General features: G+C 39.9%; 1 protein-coding gene across 8 annotated transcripts in view; it reads right to left on the bottom strand.

Moving 5' to 3' along the window:
- Nucleotides 1-2,987: 2,987 nt before the first annotated feature.
- Nucleotides 2,988-17,212, bottom strand: part of LOC122557698 (paired box protein Pax-6) — a 31,303-nt gene continuing 17,078 nt past the window's right edge. For 7 of the 8 annotated variants that reach the window (XM_043705568.2, XM_043705564.2, XM_043705570.2 and 4 more), the window contains 6 exons: nt 9,722-9,880; nt 9,407-9,489; nt 7,378-7,528; nt 5,439-5,554; nt 5,189-5,339; nt 2,988-4,233 (listed from right to left, as the gene is read on the bottom strand). In XM_043705568.2, coding sequence (XP_043561503.1) covers nt 4,148-4,233; nt 5,189-5,339; nt 5,439-5,554; nt 7,378-7,528; nt 9,407-9,489; nt 9,722-9,880 — 746 coding nt within the window. In that variant the 3' untranslated portion in view covers nt 2,988-4,147. The remainder of the gene's footprint in view (nt 4,234-5,188; nt 5,340-5,438; nt 5,555-7,377; nt 7,529-9,406; nt 9,490-9,721; nt 9,881-17,212) is intronic. The other variant, XM_043705569.2, reaches the window with a different exon arrangement.

The following is a 17,212-nucleotide window of genomic DNA, read 5'->3' as shown; positions in this document are numbered from 1 at the left end:
ACCATGGCCAATACTAGAGAAGCATAGTCTTAAACCAAATAGCGAAGTTAAAGGATATATGTACCTTTAATCTAGATGTTCCGCATATGAACCAAGTTCTTAAAAAATTCTGTGAATATAAATTTCACATTTTGTTTGAAATTCTTTCTTCAAAATGGTTAAATCATATGAATGGATTGCACTCAGAATCATAGTACCTAAGTACTAAGTAAAATGTTTTATTTAACGTCTGACTATAAGGCACACTGAGACGTTGAAGTAGGTCAATGTAGGGGACTCGTTTAATATCCCTTTGTCTGAATATTGATCTATGTAGTACATACTGAAGTTGCAATTTTAATGTGAAATATATATTTATTCCTTTGTAATCATTCTTTCAAGTAACACCTAAAACGTTGGAGTACTATGAAGAATTTGGTGCCGAAACCAATAAATTATCCTAATGTTTGAAACGGTCTTCTCTGTTTGGCTGTCTCTATCTTTATCTCTCTAATTTCCAACAATATTTGTGTTCCCTTACTTCAACTTCAAAATGATGCCATATGTCCATTAAGTAAGTGGTCAGCGGCATTGTTCCTTTACGAAAGAAAAACCCACAAAATGCGAAGTTCCTTGCAACGACGTGTTTTTGATAATAATGCTAACCCATGGATAATGGTCGCTCGCCAAGTTTCCTGCGCAATATTGATCGCCCAACCAACGTCGCTGAAAGAGGTTATTTGGTCTTAATGCTGTTTCTGCGGCTCTTGCTTTGGGACTACATACTTCAAACGTATTTCGATGACAGTAAAGCACTTTGGAATTTTTTTAGTATTACAGCCAAAATCTGCTGCATGTAAGGAACATTAGACAGACAATTCAAACATTCGATTTTACAGTGAAAACCGAGTAGAGGCCTGATCTCCCAAGAACTGTCCATCCTGCAATGGAAATCAAGAGAAGCAGCTACATTTCTCTGAACTTGAAGCATCTCATAGACAGGTATCAAGAGGTCTCCCCTCCAACACGGAAAATTTTTATAATGAAGACTTGCATTGACTGAAGCTTCACTCTCAATTGGAATGAACATGAAGTGGATAATTCATGCTTGGAATTGAAGTGTGGACTAAATTGTACTTGGCATTCACGTGAATCTAGCACCATACTTTCAAAGTAGGATGTGATTTCAACAAATGAAGCCTACACTAGTGAGAGATTAAAGCAGGCAGGATTGAAGATTAAATGCTAACTTGTAGATTCAAAGTCCAAGCAGACACTGCCCCTTCGGAATCCCACTCCCTTTAGACCCAACTAAGCCTTCGCTCTGGAACCCTAAACTGCTTAATACTTTCAATGAACCAAAACATTCCAGAAATCAGTCGTATATCACCAGCGCCATGATTTAGCAAGTTTATGCCACAGTGACTAACTTTTCAAATGGAAAACAATATGGTGACTACAGGTTGTGCATGAATTTTTAAATGATCCATTTCCCGATATTCACTCTATCCTATTGCCTAAACTAAACCTCATCCGATTGAAAGCGAGCCACAGGAAGCCAATATTCAAGTCGCAGTGAGCTCCCCGGCCAAAGAAGAATCTAAATTTATAAAAACTGAAGGTATTGGAGATGGTAGGTCTACACAGCATCTGGCAAGAAAGTTCATAGTATTTATGAAATGTTAACGTTGTTTCGCCACAGCCTCTGCCTGACCTGCTGAGTGTGTACACCATTTTCGATTTTTACATCAGATCAAGGCTTGTTCAAGCCGCACACCTCCAATAACACAGAAAAAAAAACTTTGTAAACGTTGAGGGAATTTGTCCTCAAGTTAAAAATACTGCTAAAAGAAATAATTTTGCAAGTGCTCAGGGCGATCAAACGCAGATGCTGCCAGACCTGCTGAGTTTCTCCAATAGACATTTTTTTCTTTGTTGTCTATTCTATGTAACTTCCAAATTGGTGTGCATACATTAAACGTATAGTGGTAAAACTACACTTGAACTTGAAATAGCCGAAATAATTGGGGACCTATCATTTCGATGTGTAATATTTGATGAACATGTATCATGATATTTGTGGCAAATTTATAAGAATTTCCGTTCATGCCTTGCAGACCTGGAAGAGGAATGGATCGTTCAGTCTTTCCAGGCTGTTCCACCATTCAATTAGATCTGTATAATTAATGAATTAAATCTACCCGTCTTTAGATCTTTACCTAACAAAAATCTAATTCTGAGGAAGGGTCACGCGACCTGAAACGTTAACTCTGATTTCCTCCTCACAAATGCTGCCAGACCTGCTGAGCTTTTCCAGCAATTTCTGTTTTTGTTTCTGATTTACAGCATCTGCCGTTCTTCCGGTTTTAAAAATTTTAATTATCTCAGTTTTGGTACTTCCATCTGATTTAGCTTCAACAGCTTTTTTATTTTGGCGGGAACATGTTTGAGATACCTTGATATTATTGGAAACAATAAGTGGTTTTACTTGACTACAAACTTGAGTATGAATAATATTGAGCTTTCTCCTTTAAAGCTGCGGTTCAGTTTCTACAAATAAATAAAGAATGAGAAGGGACGTTTGTCGAAGTTTGAAATTTTTTATGCTTGTCATCGTTTAAATAATTTGACTATGTTTCTATTCATTGTTTAGTGGAATGTTGCAAAAACATCAAGCCACTCGATCTTGATCCATAAGAGTAGATAACTTTAGTTAAAGTGCAAAGAACGACATTATTCATAATTGATAATTTAGGGGTGTTACCCTCCAATCGACATTTTAATACTTGTACAAAATATGTACATTTTTACAAGTTTTTTTTGTTTCTGCTAGTAGCTGTACTCTGTGTAAACAGCAAAAATTACAGTGTTTAAGCCAGAACTTTTTAAAAAATGCTTACTGCATCGAAACGTGAATATCACCAGTTACATTTATCAACTCACCCATCCAAGAATGATTAAAAGTCTAATGTTGACATGTAAGATCATTTTAGGAATTCCATGATACATCCATAACATAGCGTTTATTTTACTTTTCCACTTAAAAATTAAGCCGCATAAACAGGTAAAGGTAGTTTTTAAAAAAACGTAAGCGATTGGATCGCCATAAACCCAAAGACTAACTCCCTCTGAATTTATTGACAAAATAAATGAACACAATACTGTGTTTTAAAACAGGCAAGTAGTAACTGAAAAGTATGCTTTGGTATATCGTGGACATCATTCTTGACTGAAGCTTTGATATGCAATCGAACATAACTGAAACACTTAATGTTTTAAAACTCTTGATAACCAGTTTAATTTTGTCTGAAACATCGTTTCACTTTCACGAGAAATAAAAGTTTGAACGTGGCAGCTACCTATATACAAATATCAGAACAATTAGCTTGCACGGAGTTAAGGAAGAAAAATAGAACGCTGTTGGCTATAATGATGCATGGGTGGAATATAAATCATCTCTAGCGTATTCGGGTGAATATAAATGAAATTAACTTTATTATAGAAATCATTCCGGGAGATTTCTAGGGAAGACAAATACTTACATTTCGACATAACAAATTGGATTATATCGAAGACACAATCTACCTTTATCTACCAAATTGTCCACTTCCTTGAAGTTCTGTTACCTTTGCACATAAACTTATCTGTCAACGACCTTGGGCGAACCAAAACAGATATAGTTCGCTTTTAACACAACTAAGTTGGCTTCCCTTCCCCCACCCCCACCCCCCTCCCGCCCCTAAAATAAAATTTAGTGTAATGCAATGGTACAAGTTGGTAACATCAAAGTCCATAAATCTAGAAATGTAGCGGTAGAAGCACTCGATATTGCCTAACTGATGGCCGCTATGTTGACCATTGATGTCTTGTAATCATCCCATGGCCAACGTGTATCAAATATCCATCGAGTCTAGTTGTTCTTGTTTTAAACATACAGAAATGCCCATTTACAAATAATACACCGAGTGAAGAATTTCAGTGGGGGAGGGGGAAAAGAACGTTTTGTTCCGTTGACTTCACACGCCAGGCACCACACAAGTCCACGTGGGTCTTCTCAAAGTGAACGTAACGGGCGCAGTCCCAGAACAAAGATACCTTCAGAGTTTCCTCTCAGAAACAAATACTGCTGGGCATCTGACTCTCCACAGTCTCTTTCCACACTGCCTTTTTACTGCAATCGGGGCCAGTACTGAGACATGTCCGGTTCGCTTCCTGGCACTTGAACAGGTACAGACACTCCAGGGGAGATAAGTCCTAAGAAATCGAATCAAAAGTATTATTAAAACACGCAAACAAAAAAAAACAAAATTTTTAAGCTTGCAGCTTTTGTTTTGCACGCGATGATTGTTTTTTTTAAAATCTAATTTTACATCAATAACAATCATGTTGTGCAATGAGACAATTTTGAAATCCAACAAAACAAAATCAGAAGAAAAACACCAGTATTTATTACCGGTGAGTGCCAATTCCCCAAACAATTCGAAAAACAAAAATAACATAACTTGTTTATTATAAGACTTGAGCGCTCCGGTCCTCAGAGGCTTTGGGGAACTTTAATAATGTTTGCTCAAATCTTGATGCTATTTTAAGCTCTATGATCATAATTAACTCGAGCGCTGGCAGTTTCTTTTGATTTATGGATCCAGCAGGAATTGAGGAGCCCATCAGCCATGGACTCAAATAATCGTACAGCACAGAATCAGACCTTTCGGCCCAATCTGTCCATGCCGATCAAGTTTTTCAAACTAAACTAGTCCCACTTGCTTGCATTTGACCCATATTCCTCTAAACCTTTCCTATTCATGTACCTGTCCAAATGCCTTCTCTTGTACTATCAAATACTTACGCAGCATAGTTTGAACAGGATCCGATTGACATAATTTGCTCATCAAACAAAATTTCTAAGTTCAAATAACCGGTTAATTCGTTCATAAACAGGTCAGTCACAGCATCTTTAGCATTCGTTGAGAATTCATTGTACTTGTTTACATATCTTTGTCAAAGTATTCAATCGGGAAAAACTGATGGTTTAAGAGGATCTAAATAAGTGGTTTACAATAAATTATTTTAGTTACAGAGATATGATTACTGAGAACTGAGGTTATTATTCAGTTTAAGTATTAAGTCCCACAAGTGATCTATCCTAATATCACTGAGGCTGTGTGAAAGGTGCTGACGACATTTCAATGGGTCTTCTCCATAGACTTACCTGTGGATGTGGCCCCCGAGGTGCCCATGGACTGAGGGTTCATATGTGACTGCATATGAGGCGGCGTGTACGTGTCATAACTGCGTCCATTAACTGACGGACTGTTGGGCAGCATACAGGAATAAGACGGCGTTTGGCTGGACACTGGCGACTTTCCGAAAAACAAATGGAAAACACAACATCCGTTTGTGCATGCCGTAGAGAAAATATTTAATGGCTGTTGATTCTGTTTGCTCTGCTCCATACTTACTTGCATAGACAGGTTGTTTGCCATGCTGAAACTGGGCATCGGTGGGAGCGCGCTGTAAGTGTTTGTAAGGGATGTGTCTGCCCGACCCAGCATTGCACCTGTGGCAAAAGAGGAAACTGAAAACAGAGGAAGCGAAACTGTGTGTTAGAGACAAATTGGAACATTATAGCTGACTGATAAACCCAGCGCCCGAATTCACATCAATTTATCACATTTAATCAAGTATTATATGAATGTAGAAGTGTGGCTTGGTTATTTGCAGCCCAGTCCCGGCTACCCAATTGTTTTTGTGATAGGATCTCGACATCGTTGCTGGCCAATCAGAGGAGCAGGAGAAAGGCCGCTCGGTCACTGGGGCCTGTCTTACTATTTCGTTAGATCATGACTGAATTGCAAAATAACTATATTTACCAACTTTTTTGCTCTTAACAAGGGTCATGAAGAACCTTCCTTCTCAACATCTCCTCGTCTGAGATGTGGTGACCCTCGAGTTAAGCCACTACCATCCCTGCCTAATGAGACAGCAGCACTATAGTCTGGCAAGACTTTGGCGCATTTACCTGTTTACTGAACTAAGGTTTATTCGACTCAATATTAACATTATCCATGACCCCAACTCGAGCATGAGCAATTTTCGAGAGGTGACTTCCAGATTCCAACTGCCCATGAAGAATGCACGGGACGTAAGATGTTACCCTCTTGTTCTGGACTTCGTCCGAAGAGAAAACTGCTTCTCTCTGTCTACCACATCAAAGTCAACTCTTTGGGTTCTATTCAGGCTGAAACGTGAGTCTATACTCTCCCCTGTGGCCGCCTTTCAGCCCCTGGAATTCTGCTCTTTAGTGTGTGTGTGTTTGGGGGGAGGGGGGGCGGGGCGGTTTCATAACCCGCTCATTCTGAACTCATTTCAAAGCTCCCTCAATAGGTGCAGCCGGACTGCCAAGTTGTACAAAACTTAGACCATGTTTGCCATGTCCTGACCAGTCACTTTGGCGCGCAGTTGGATTGAGGATCTCACCGACTCAAAGAACATTAGTAATGTAGCTAGTCACTTATCTGAACTATGGAATTCAGATTTATAATGCCCAAATATGGTTGGTGGTGGTGAGGTGTGGACAGGCGGTGTTCGATAAATGCGCGGAGGAGGGGGTGGTGTTGGAGAGTTGTGGCCAGTGTTGACTGACTCAGACGCTTTGAATGTGTAATGTAACAAACAACATTTCAAATAATTAATTGCACAAAATTTCAAGGGATAAGATTGTTCAATATTTATTAATAATCTGTCCTATCCATTTTCATATTGTCGCCCTGACTCAACTAACGCCCATTATCTTTTTTTTTAACCAAAAAAAAACTTTTTATCAGATGGTCCCTCATATTAAAATTAAACTCATCAGCCGCTATTAAGACACACTGGGAAAATTCCGGCTGCAAAGGAATGCATTCTATTAGCCCTGACCCAATTAAGACTTCAATCCCACGTAGAACATATTTCTATTCTTACGATGCCCTCGGGGGGTCTGGGGACAAATGGGCCGCATAAGCAGATAGCATTTTAACATGTCCTTTTATTGTAATCACTGCACTTTTCAGTTCTCGGGAAATCATAATTACTAAGTCTGAACACTCAATTTATTGCAAAAATGTACGTGTCATTCTGTTCATGACGGAATTTCAACCTTCATATTTAACAATATTGATTGGTAATTATTGCAACATACCGAGAATGTTTCTGGGAAAAATGTTGACGATTTTAAACTTGTTCTCTTAACACTTCTTTTCTGGGCTTTTTTTTAGATTGATAATGTGCTGGTTTCCGTCAAAGCACCCACCACCCTCTGCCCTACGCCCCACCCCCTCCCCCGCAAGCCATTATGATTGTATTTCTCTTGCGTAGCTTGGGATAACGCACAAATCTAACTTGGCACATTGTCCTCACCGGGAGTTGTGGGCTGTGGGATGGGCTGATAAACACTGGTACTGAAGCTGCTGCTAATGGGGATGTGGCTCGGGGTATTGCTAGCTTGTCGTCTCTGGTTCCTCAGTTTTTCCTCCCGCCTCCACTTTGCTCTTCTGTTGGAAAACCAAACCTGCAGAAAAGTCGGAGAGAGACAGAGAGAGAGAGGGGCGAATGAATGTCGAACTCTAGGGAATAAAAGGAAGATGTGCATTTTTATAGCGCCTTTTCCACGTGTCTTTTATTTCCACAATCAATATCTTTCATGCCCACAAAACATCCTAAAGCACTTTAAGACAACCTTTTTTTTAACGTTTATTCCCTATTGTAAAATAGGAAACGCGCACAGCAAGCTGCCACACACAGCAATGTGAAAATAATCAAACATCTGGTTTCGTGTTGTTGGTTTAGGGATAAATGTTGGCCAGAACAGCTGGGGTAATTGCCCTGCTCTTCTTTGGAGTAGTGCAATGTAATCTTTCATATCCATCTGATAGGGCAGGAATTAAAGGTTAAGGTCAAGATTAGAGTGGTGCTGGAAAGCACAGCCGGTCAGGCAGCATCGGAGGTGCAGGAAAATCGACGTTTCGGGCAAAAGCCCTTCACCAGGAATGGAGTTAAAGGTTAAGGCCTCACCTAAAAGACAGCAACTCTGGCAGTGCAGTGGGCCTCAACTACTTTATTACTAAGGCGAGATTGCTACCAACTGAGCCTTAGCTGTCATAACCTATATGAAACGTTTGAAGAGTCCTCACTGTTGCTAAGTAGCATACACATACAACAAGCTTCCACCAACAATATGACGTTGATCACCGAACCTTTTTCCTTGTGATGTTGGTGGAAGAATTATTATTAGTTAGGGCAGATGGGGCCTGGACTTATTGATGCACCTGAAAGATGGCACTCCAAACACTGTGCCCAGAGCTGCACTGGAGTATCTCCTTAGCTTCTGTACTCCAGTCACTGGTGGGGATTTGAATCCAAAGCAATCAGCCTCAGAGTGATTCAATTCTTTCAAGTGTCATCTGTGTCCCAGTTGGTCACAGTCTTGCTTCTGAGTTACAAGGTTAGAGGTTCAAGTACCACTTCAGAGATTTGTGCACAAACATCCAGCTTGACACCTGAATGTGCTAGTGAAGAGGTATTGGTTTACGAGTCGATATTAAAGAGGCCCATTTTCTTTCTAAGGTGGACATAAACGATCGCATGGCAATATTTTGTAGAATATAAATGGAGCTACTCTTTTCACCCACTCACGTCGTCCAATTGTCTTGGCCAAAATCTGCCCCTCAACCAACATGACAAAAAAAAAGATTAATTTCGTCATTATCTCACTGTACTCTGTGAGAGTTTGCAGTGAGGAATTGGCTAATGTGTTTCCAGCATTACAATTCTGACTGACTTCCAAAGGGTTCATTGGCTCTGAAGTGCTTTGAGGCGTCCTGTGGTCATGAAAGATGCCATCTGAAAAAAAAAACACGTCTTTGCAGAGGTTAGAGTGCTGCCAACAGTGCTCCGCCTAACTCAAATACAACAGAACAAAGAATATAAGCAGGCTATGGTCAGAACTTGAGAAACAAGCTGAAATATCAGAATGTTTCTGTGTTTAAAATTGGATTTCTGCTTGTGCAATATATTTCGTGGGCAATCCAACTTCGAGGAGTATGCAGTTGAAATGTTCACTCTATAGTATGCTGAAAATGTGTTGCTGGAAAAGCGCAGCAGGTCAGGCAGCATCCAAGGAGCAGGAGAATCGACGTTTCGGGCATGAGCCCTTGTTTGGAACCCACTCTATAGTATGCTCGAGCAGAGAAGAATTCCAGACCTTCGAGCAAATCACAGGCAAAAATTGACATAGTTCAAAAGTTATTGGAGTCCTCACGACAAGAAATTACAAATGTTTACCTTTGTGGATCTCAGAAACATACCAAAGGGCTTCAGATGTATTACTGTTTACAATGTAGCCAACTTGACTGGATGAGTCACATTCAGAAACTGGCCATTGGTTTACCTGTATCCTAGCTTCCGGGAGATCTATTTTGGCCGCCAACCGTTCTCTGGCAAACACATCAGGATAATGAGTTCTTTCGAATTCTGGAAGAACAATTTTTTTCTTTGTTTATTTGTGGGTCTTCGAAATAAAGAATAGCAAGATCATTCGATAGCTAAAGCATCGAGGATCGAAACTTTCTATTCTCCCTAGTTCTGGTGCTCTGACTTACTGTGTGTCTTTGTGGTGCACACTTGCAGTTCGATTCTCGCCTTACCTCTCTCTGTCTCACCCACTCCCTCTCATTCACTCTCTCCACCCTACTGAAATTCTTACCTTTCTCCAGGGCCTCGATCTGCTCCTGAGTGAAAGATGTTCTGTTTCTCTGCAGTTTCCTTTTGAGTTGGAGCCTCATCTGTGCTTCGTCTGAATCGTCGCTGTTTGAGTTGATGGAGTTTGTATTTTCACCGCCTCCCTCCTGTTGCTGACAGCCATCTGGAGCAATAACGGAGGAAGCAAGACCACATTAAAGGAACTCGTCATCCTACCCGGACTATGGCGTGAAGCTAATTGGAACATTAGTTTTAATAACGACCAAAGAAGTAGCAGCTTCCTTTACAAATACAGTTGAATTTCTCAATCTCAAACTATGACTGTGCAAAGTTACAAATCACATAACACCAGGTTGTAGCCCAACAGGTTTAATTGGAAGCACTAGCTTTCGGAGCGCCGCTCCTTCATCAGGTGGTTGTACACCCCAGTCCAACACCGGCATCTCCAAATTATGACTGTGCAGTATGCGCAAAATGCAACGGTAAATTATTGGTCTAATCTCTTATCCTCTGGTTCCTTTAACATAAGAAGTTCCAAAAGTCAATATGATTTGAGTTTCTAGAAAGAATTCATCCCCATAAACTTATTTTTGTATCACTTTCATTGTACTTCATAACTTTACCCGAACCTTCTCAGCAGAGGCCATTCCTTCTACCAGCCGAATGGTTCAGCCGAATAGTATTTTTCCATGCTGTACATATTATACCATGCTCAATTAATTAAACAACAAGCAAATCTGACTTAGGAAAAGGGATCTGACGATCAAAGATAGAAAAGAGAAAATGAAACACCAAGCATCCACGAAGATTCGCCATGTTTCTTGGCCACTTGTATCTTTGTGCCAACTCGCAGATCAGGTGGTATTCTCATGGGTCAAACGGCCACCTGATCACTGGGTCAAGTGTGAGGCCACTTGAAGCAAATAGAGTTGCATCACGTTGTTTGGCATTTGACTGTAACATCGCTGCATGCCCACTGCAAACTCACCCTTTAAAAATAATCAAACCAATTTGGACATTCTAACAGCTTCCAGAGTTTAACGTGGAATCTTCGTCGGTGTCGGGAGGAAATAAACGTGCATTTTGCTTTAAGTACCAGTGCAGAAGTCCTTTTCCATTGATTACAATGGGGGAGGGGTCACCACCAGCCTTACTCCATTGTACTTTACGAATAACGGTTTGAAAACGCATCTATAGTCGAAACGTAAACCTGGAATTTTCTCTTCATTCCTAGTTATTCCAGTAATTGGTCTGTACTTCCTATTGCCAGTAACCTTATCAAAAGTTTTCCTGTCAAGTTACTTTTTAACTTTAGATATTGTGCGTTCCAGAAGTTTGAACGCCAGCATCTCTTCATCCTTTGATGTAACTAGAACGTTACATGAAAGCTCATAATCTCGATCTGTAGTTGCTAAGCACGGGTGCAATTATATCATCAGTAATAACAGCCTATAATTTTCTTATATTTAGAAGAAACCACTGTTCACTACTTGTGATACCTAAGTACTTTTAAAAAGGGGAACATAATTTGTGACATAATCTGTGCTGCAATAAATTCAGAGCCGATGGTTTAACATTTCGGTTTAACCGAGATAGACCCAATTCCTCAGACGCACATTTGCTGCAAATAGGGCAAAGCTATTTCGATTGGCTAAACAGGTCTGCAGAAGAGTAACTGTCAGTCCACACTCCACGTTATTAAACTCTTGTAACAATGCAAGCAGAATCCTGTAAACATCTGTCAATATTACTGCTCAGTGACATTTTTGCAAGGTTTATGAGATGACAATTTTCCTATGATTCATGGTTGGTCGAATCCTTTTAAAGCGCGATTCGGGCTGAAACCCAATGAGAATGATTCTATCAAATGTCCCTTTGGTTTACGATATTCCCCTGATTTTATTTTAAAGACCAGAATGTTGTAAGCTACTAGAAATGATCTGTTTCTCCTTGCTCGCTTTTAAGACGTGGCTTGTTCGGAATTTGTTGAAATCTGTTTGTCAGCTGTATTGTAGGACACTGAAGATTAAGGAATTTCCCTTAAAATAGAGATTTTTTTTGTCCATCTTTCTAACCACCATATGGGCTTTTTTTTTCATGTCTATTGCAGTGGCCGCCAACACTTGAATAGCCTTTCAGGCGTACAATGCCAGCAGAGGACGGAAACTATTAAAGTCCCAGGCCAGAAGGTTGGCAAATTTTCGTGGGCAGAATTTTGAGAACACAATCGCTGGTTATCGCGGGAACACAACAAAAGGATTCTCTTAGGCAGGCAGTACTCCACATTGTCACACAACGGCCACAGTCAACAGACTTTTCAGCCAAGTATGTTAACCTTTGTACGACGCTGTCATTAATCACTGTCCAGAGAGTTGGAATGTTCAACGCCATTTAGGCTTAAACATTCTATGGGAGGAGAATGGGCAAAAGCATTTGGAGGAGCAGTCTGAATGGGAGTCTATGCTACTGTTCTGTTTTTTTCAACGAGGTGGGGGGGGGGTAAGAAAATCTCATGTATTAAAGGTTAGAAAATAAAAAAAACCCACGCGTTGCTGTTGCATTATTTTCCCTTTCAAACATTTTCTTTTCCGCCGTGTGCTATGACTACCTCATGTCGAAATACACCTAATTTCGCTTCTCCAGGACTAATCTTTGATGTGGCCTTTGGCGGCGCAAACTATCATTTGCAGCTATCATTGTTTCTATCTTCCACGCGTTTGCTCTCCAAAGCATGTGTGCAATTTTGTGAGGGGAGGTGGGCTGGTGGGGTGGAGGTGTTGAATTTGGAGCCTCGCGATAATCGACTCCCCCCCCCCCCCCCCCCCCTCCATTAAACAATCTTATCGCAAATTCTCTTTTTTCCCACTAAACTGGAAGTTAGGCGCTGCGCTGAATTTCTGACCACTTGCCCCAAATCAGCGACTTTCTACCAGTCCTTGGTGGGGTATCGGCTGTCCTTTATCCCGTAGCATTAAAAATACATTTCCAGTCGCGCCTTTCCTTCCCTTCTTCGCGCATTCGGGCGCGATCAAGTTCTTCTCTCTACAGTCAATAGACAATAGACAATCGGTGCAGGAGTAGGCCATTCTGCCCTTCGAGCCTGCACCACCATTCAATATGATCATGGCTGATCATCCTTAATCAGTATCCTGTTCCTGCCTTATCTGCATAACCCTTGATTCCACAATCCTTGAGAGTTCTATCCAACTCTTTCTTAAATGAATCCAGAGACTGGGCCTCCACTGCCCTGTGGGCCAATACTTGGCAACGTCTAATCGATAATTAAGGTGCATACGCACTGGAGAAAGAAAGTGTCGTTAAACAGACGATTTTATTAGTCCACATTGGATGCAATAACGAAATTATGTTTGTAAATTATCTTTAACACTTCTGTAAATAACTATACTTCACAATACTGAAACATTCCGCATTCTATATTAAATGTATTTGAATACAGGTGAATGGCCATGTTGTCAATAGTTTTAAATATAAACCTAATATTCTGATTGCCTCTGATATAAAGGGTGTGCAATAATTTAAAATTAACACACACACAAACCAAACGACAGACAATTAAGTTATCTTTCTTTTATGTCTATTTTAGGGGCGGGCGGTTTGCAATCTCTTAAAGAACCAATTGAATACCCTGGTCCCTGTTGCTGTTACTCTTAATCCGTAAAAAGAAGGATAAATGTGCGTCCTATTATCCCACAGCCAGACCAACTGACGCTGGGGTTAGGATTTGTTTTCTACAATAATGCGCTGGGAAATAAAATCATTCCTTAGTTTCTTAGTGTCTTAATCATTCACGCGGAAAACGAGCAAGGAGATAGCAAACGAATTGCGGCGCTTCTCAGTGCTCCAGCCCAGATGAGAAATACTCTGCCCTTCCCCATAAACCTTGTGAAAGGGAAAGTGTCTAAATCCTATAGAAGGCTTTAGCCATATAAGAGAGAAAGAGAAAAAAAAAGATAGAAAAAAAACCTGTCACAGCTATCCTTAAAACCCTAATTCGCTGGAGAATGCCTCACTCCCCTACTTGAAGGGTTGGCCAGATAGTGATGTCTCTCTTAGACTATTGTCAGGCTTGATACTGGTATTTTTTTCTACAGCTGGCTGACATGAATCAGCTTGAAACCATATTCCCCCTTAAGAGACCTAATCCTGACTTGTGCTTCCAGTAATGGACTTTTAAAAATCTGCTCAAACATCCCGACACGAGGTTGGGGGTGGGGGTTGGGATTCGGGGTGGTTGGGGAGAATTAAGAATCTGCGTATATATTGCGAATAAGATTCCGTTAATGATTTGGAGGATATATCTGTTCTATGCCTGTCTCTATAAAGATTATTGAACAAAGATATAAACCCAGTTCGTGAGAACTTTCAGTTGAAAGTAATTATTGTCTCCTTGTGTTAATCCTGTGTTTTAAATGAAATGAAATCAAACTCTCTCTATTAACACCACTGGCTTTTTTTTTGTCAATTGGAATAAAACTTTAAAGAACGCTCATTGTGGCTTCTTTTAAAAGTTCGTTCAATTTTATTTATCTAATCGTGTAACAAAAATATAAATCACTTTAATGCGTTTTAGTTTTGCAGTCCGGTTCTTGAGGTACCATACAATGTCCTCATTGGCACAGCGTCAAACATTCGGATCTGCACAATTTGACTTCTATACAAGTGTTAGACAAACTGAGATAACTTCGAATTGCAGGCAGTCAGCGGGTCAGAGGGATAATGTGTCAGACATTTCATCAACAGGAAGGAAGCGAAGTTACTTCGTATATTTAATTGGTTAGAATACTTTCCATTTTGTATATTCCACTTATTTCAGTGTCAATGTGACGCAAAGCATGGTTCAGATTACAATTTTGCCCCTCAACTTCCTCAAACAGTTTAACAGAGGCAATTGCACTTTAAAGAAAGTGTGATTTCATTACACATTTGATACCGCTGTTCCAATCACACCATGCAGGATGAACGTTAATGATCAACATTGACAATGGGATTAGGATTGAGACTTATTTTTGCATTTCATGACTTTAGAGTTCTACAACCTCGCCAAAACGATTCTCTGTGATGATTTTTGAGTTGAAGGTATGAAGTCAGTTTTCTGTTCAAAACTGTCCAGATACAACACAGATATCTTACAGAAGCACGTTAGAGACATGATTACGTTTCATGATCAGCTGAAGGTAAGATGAAACCAATAAGAACAAAGCCTAGTGTTAATACGGCGCGTTTTTTCATAACTTTAGGATGACCCAGAGTACATATATAAATGTGTGCGTGTGTGTGTGGATATATAGCCAATGAAGTGTTTAAAGTGTGTCACTACGACAATGTTGGGCACGTGGCAGCCTATATGCGCACAGCAAGCTCCCACAAACAACAATATGATAAAGGCCGGTTAATCTGTTTGAAGTGATATTGATTGTAATCAAGTATTGCTTTAGAGTTGGTGATTAAAATAGGGTTATCAAGAAACACAAGGAAACATTTACAGGGCAATGATGAACAGGTGGGCTGATGAAACCAAACGAATTATTCAATCAAAGAGCAAAGGGCCAAACGCATCCCCCTATTTTGCTTGATACAATTGTTCGATAATTTCGTGCCTGCAAATGGTTGTTATTCTGAATTTTATATTGATCCTAAACTACCAATATTCAGCGTTTGTCATGGCCCGAATTGACGAGCAAAGGTCCGAACGTAGAGCAGTCAAAGCTCAATATGTCTCCATGCAAGGCTTGCACGGTCCTGACAATTCAAAGGGAGTGTCAAAAACATCCCACCTCCACCAAAATCATTAACATATAATTGCAGTAAACAAGTTTAGATTTCCCTTGCTATCCCTAGAGATTCCAATCTAATAATTCACCTAAAATACCTAATCAGTTTGAACAATGCAGAAACGGAGCCAATAGGAATGAAATAAGTTTTATCCGTTATTGCAATCTTGATCGGTAGAATATAAAGATCACATTTTAGATCCAGCAATTGTAACAACTTAGGACATCATTATTAATCATTTCATCCAATATCTTCCAATTACTCCAGAGCATTGACTTCAGTATTCCCACGTTTATTTTACGCAGTTAAACGATAAGTATTATAGTCACAAAAAAATGAACTTCTGAAATAAAAAAAATTCTGCTGAAAGTTTCCGATTTGTAATTAACATTGATACCCTTCAAACTCCTACTCTTAATATATGGGACTATTCAATGCACCCAGAAAGATATGACTGTACTTGGACATTGTCACTCGGCTATCAAGTCTCTCAGCAAAGGCTATGTTCCCAGGTTTGTTTGTACTCTTCCTACTGCGATGAGGGGAAAGTTAAAGATGTTTAGAAGTTTGGACTTTTAAAGCGCCCTTGTATTGTAATACACTCGTTGTTAGTTGTGTCGATGGCTTCATTAAAAGTGCTATAACAAGCTGGGGGATATCTTACAGAAAGCAATGCGTTGCTGTGTATCTTTCTAGTGCCCTTCTTATATTGTTTGCTTCTCAGAAAGCTGACATGTCTAATTGGCAAGTGGTGCGATATGGTGTCCAGGGGTCTCATGTGTAACATTTCTACAGCTGTCTCCTAGAACTAGACGCTTATTCATGTTGCTTAATGAGAAACAAAACGCTCTCTAATGAGCAATTACATAGCGACAGAATTGTTCCCATAACAAATTCTTGCGTGTGGCTGAAGCATCCTTTGTACAATATATTCCGCACACTGTTGCTGATTCTGCGAACAAAAAGCAGGTTGTGGACGGGACACCTCCTCCCCAGGCTGATGACTGTCAAGAACAGGCTCACTAATGACACACTGGATACAGAAAATGATTCACTTGTCGGTCTCGCCCACCACCTCCACCCCCTACCCTAATCCAAGCCACTAACATCACATCCAATTACACTGCAAATTATCTCGCTGCTATCGCGATAATAAACATGAGCTAACCTTAAACATGAACGACGTCAGCTCCCCAAATGACTTAAAGAAGGTTATATGGAAAAATCTAAGGTCTGAAAACCACATACACTTATAGTCATGTAACACGGTTTATAAAAAGGTTACCCATATTACTAAGTACTTTTTAACTCGATAAGAATGTGCATTTGTTTTAAAATGAGTGGTCCTGGCGTTATTTGTGTTTTCAGTTGTGTGGTTCTCGTGAGGTTACTTAAGTAAATGAATTTGCTGCTTTCTTTTGCCCTCGCTAACTACACATACGATCTCCCCCATCTTTATCCAAACTTTCCAACGCTAAAACCTTTGACCAATGATCAGAAAGTATTTTCCAAAAATTAATGCTTACTAAGAGTTATCTGGGACTTCCCAACTGAGTGTTTCATTGCGACGTTTAATTGGTTTACTTTCATGATTTTAACTGATGGATTGATAAACACGCATTGTCATTTTCATTGACGACCAGTGCAGTCGAACAATTCAAGTTTGATTTTAATTCCAGCTGATAATGTTCCATTTTCAAAA

Source organism: Chiloscyllium plagiosum, unplaced genomic scaffold (genome assembly GCF_037043375.1).
Source record: "Chiloscyllium plagiosum isolate Xiang-an unplaced genomic scaffold, Cpla_swu_hap1 HiC_scaffold_18, whole genome shotgun sequence".
In the NCBI taxonomy this organism is placed as follows: Eukaryota; Metazoa; Chordata; class Chondrichthyes; order Orectolobiformes; family Hemiscylliidae; genus Chiloscyllium; species Chiloscyllium plagiosum.
The sequence above is the reverse complement of the archived record's forward strand: the minus strand, read 5'-3'. Positions and strand labels throughout refer to the sequence as shown.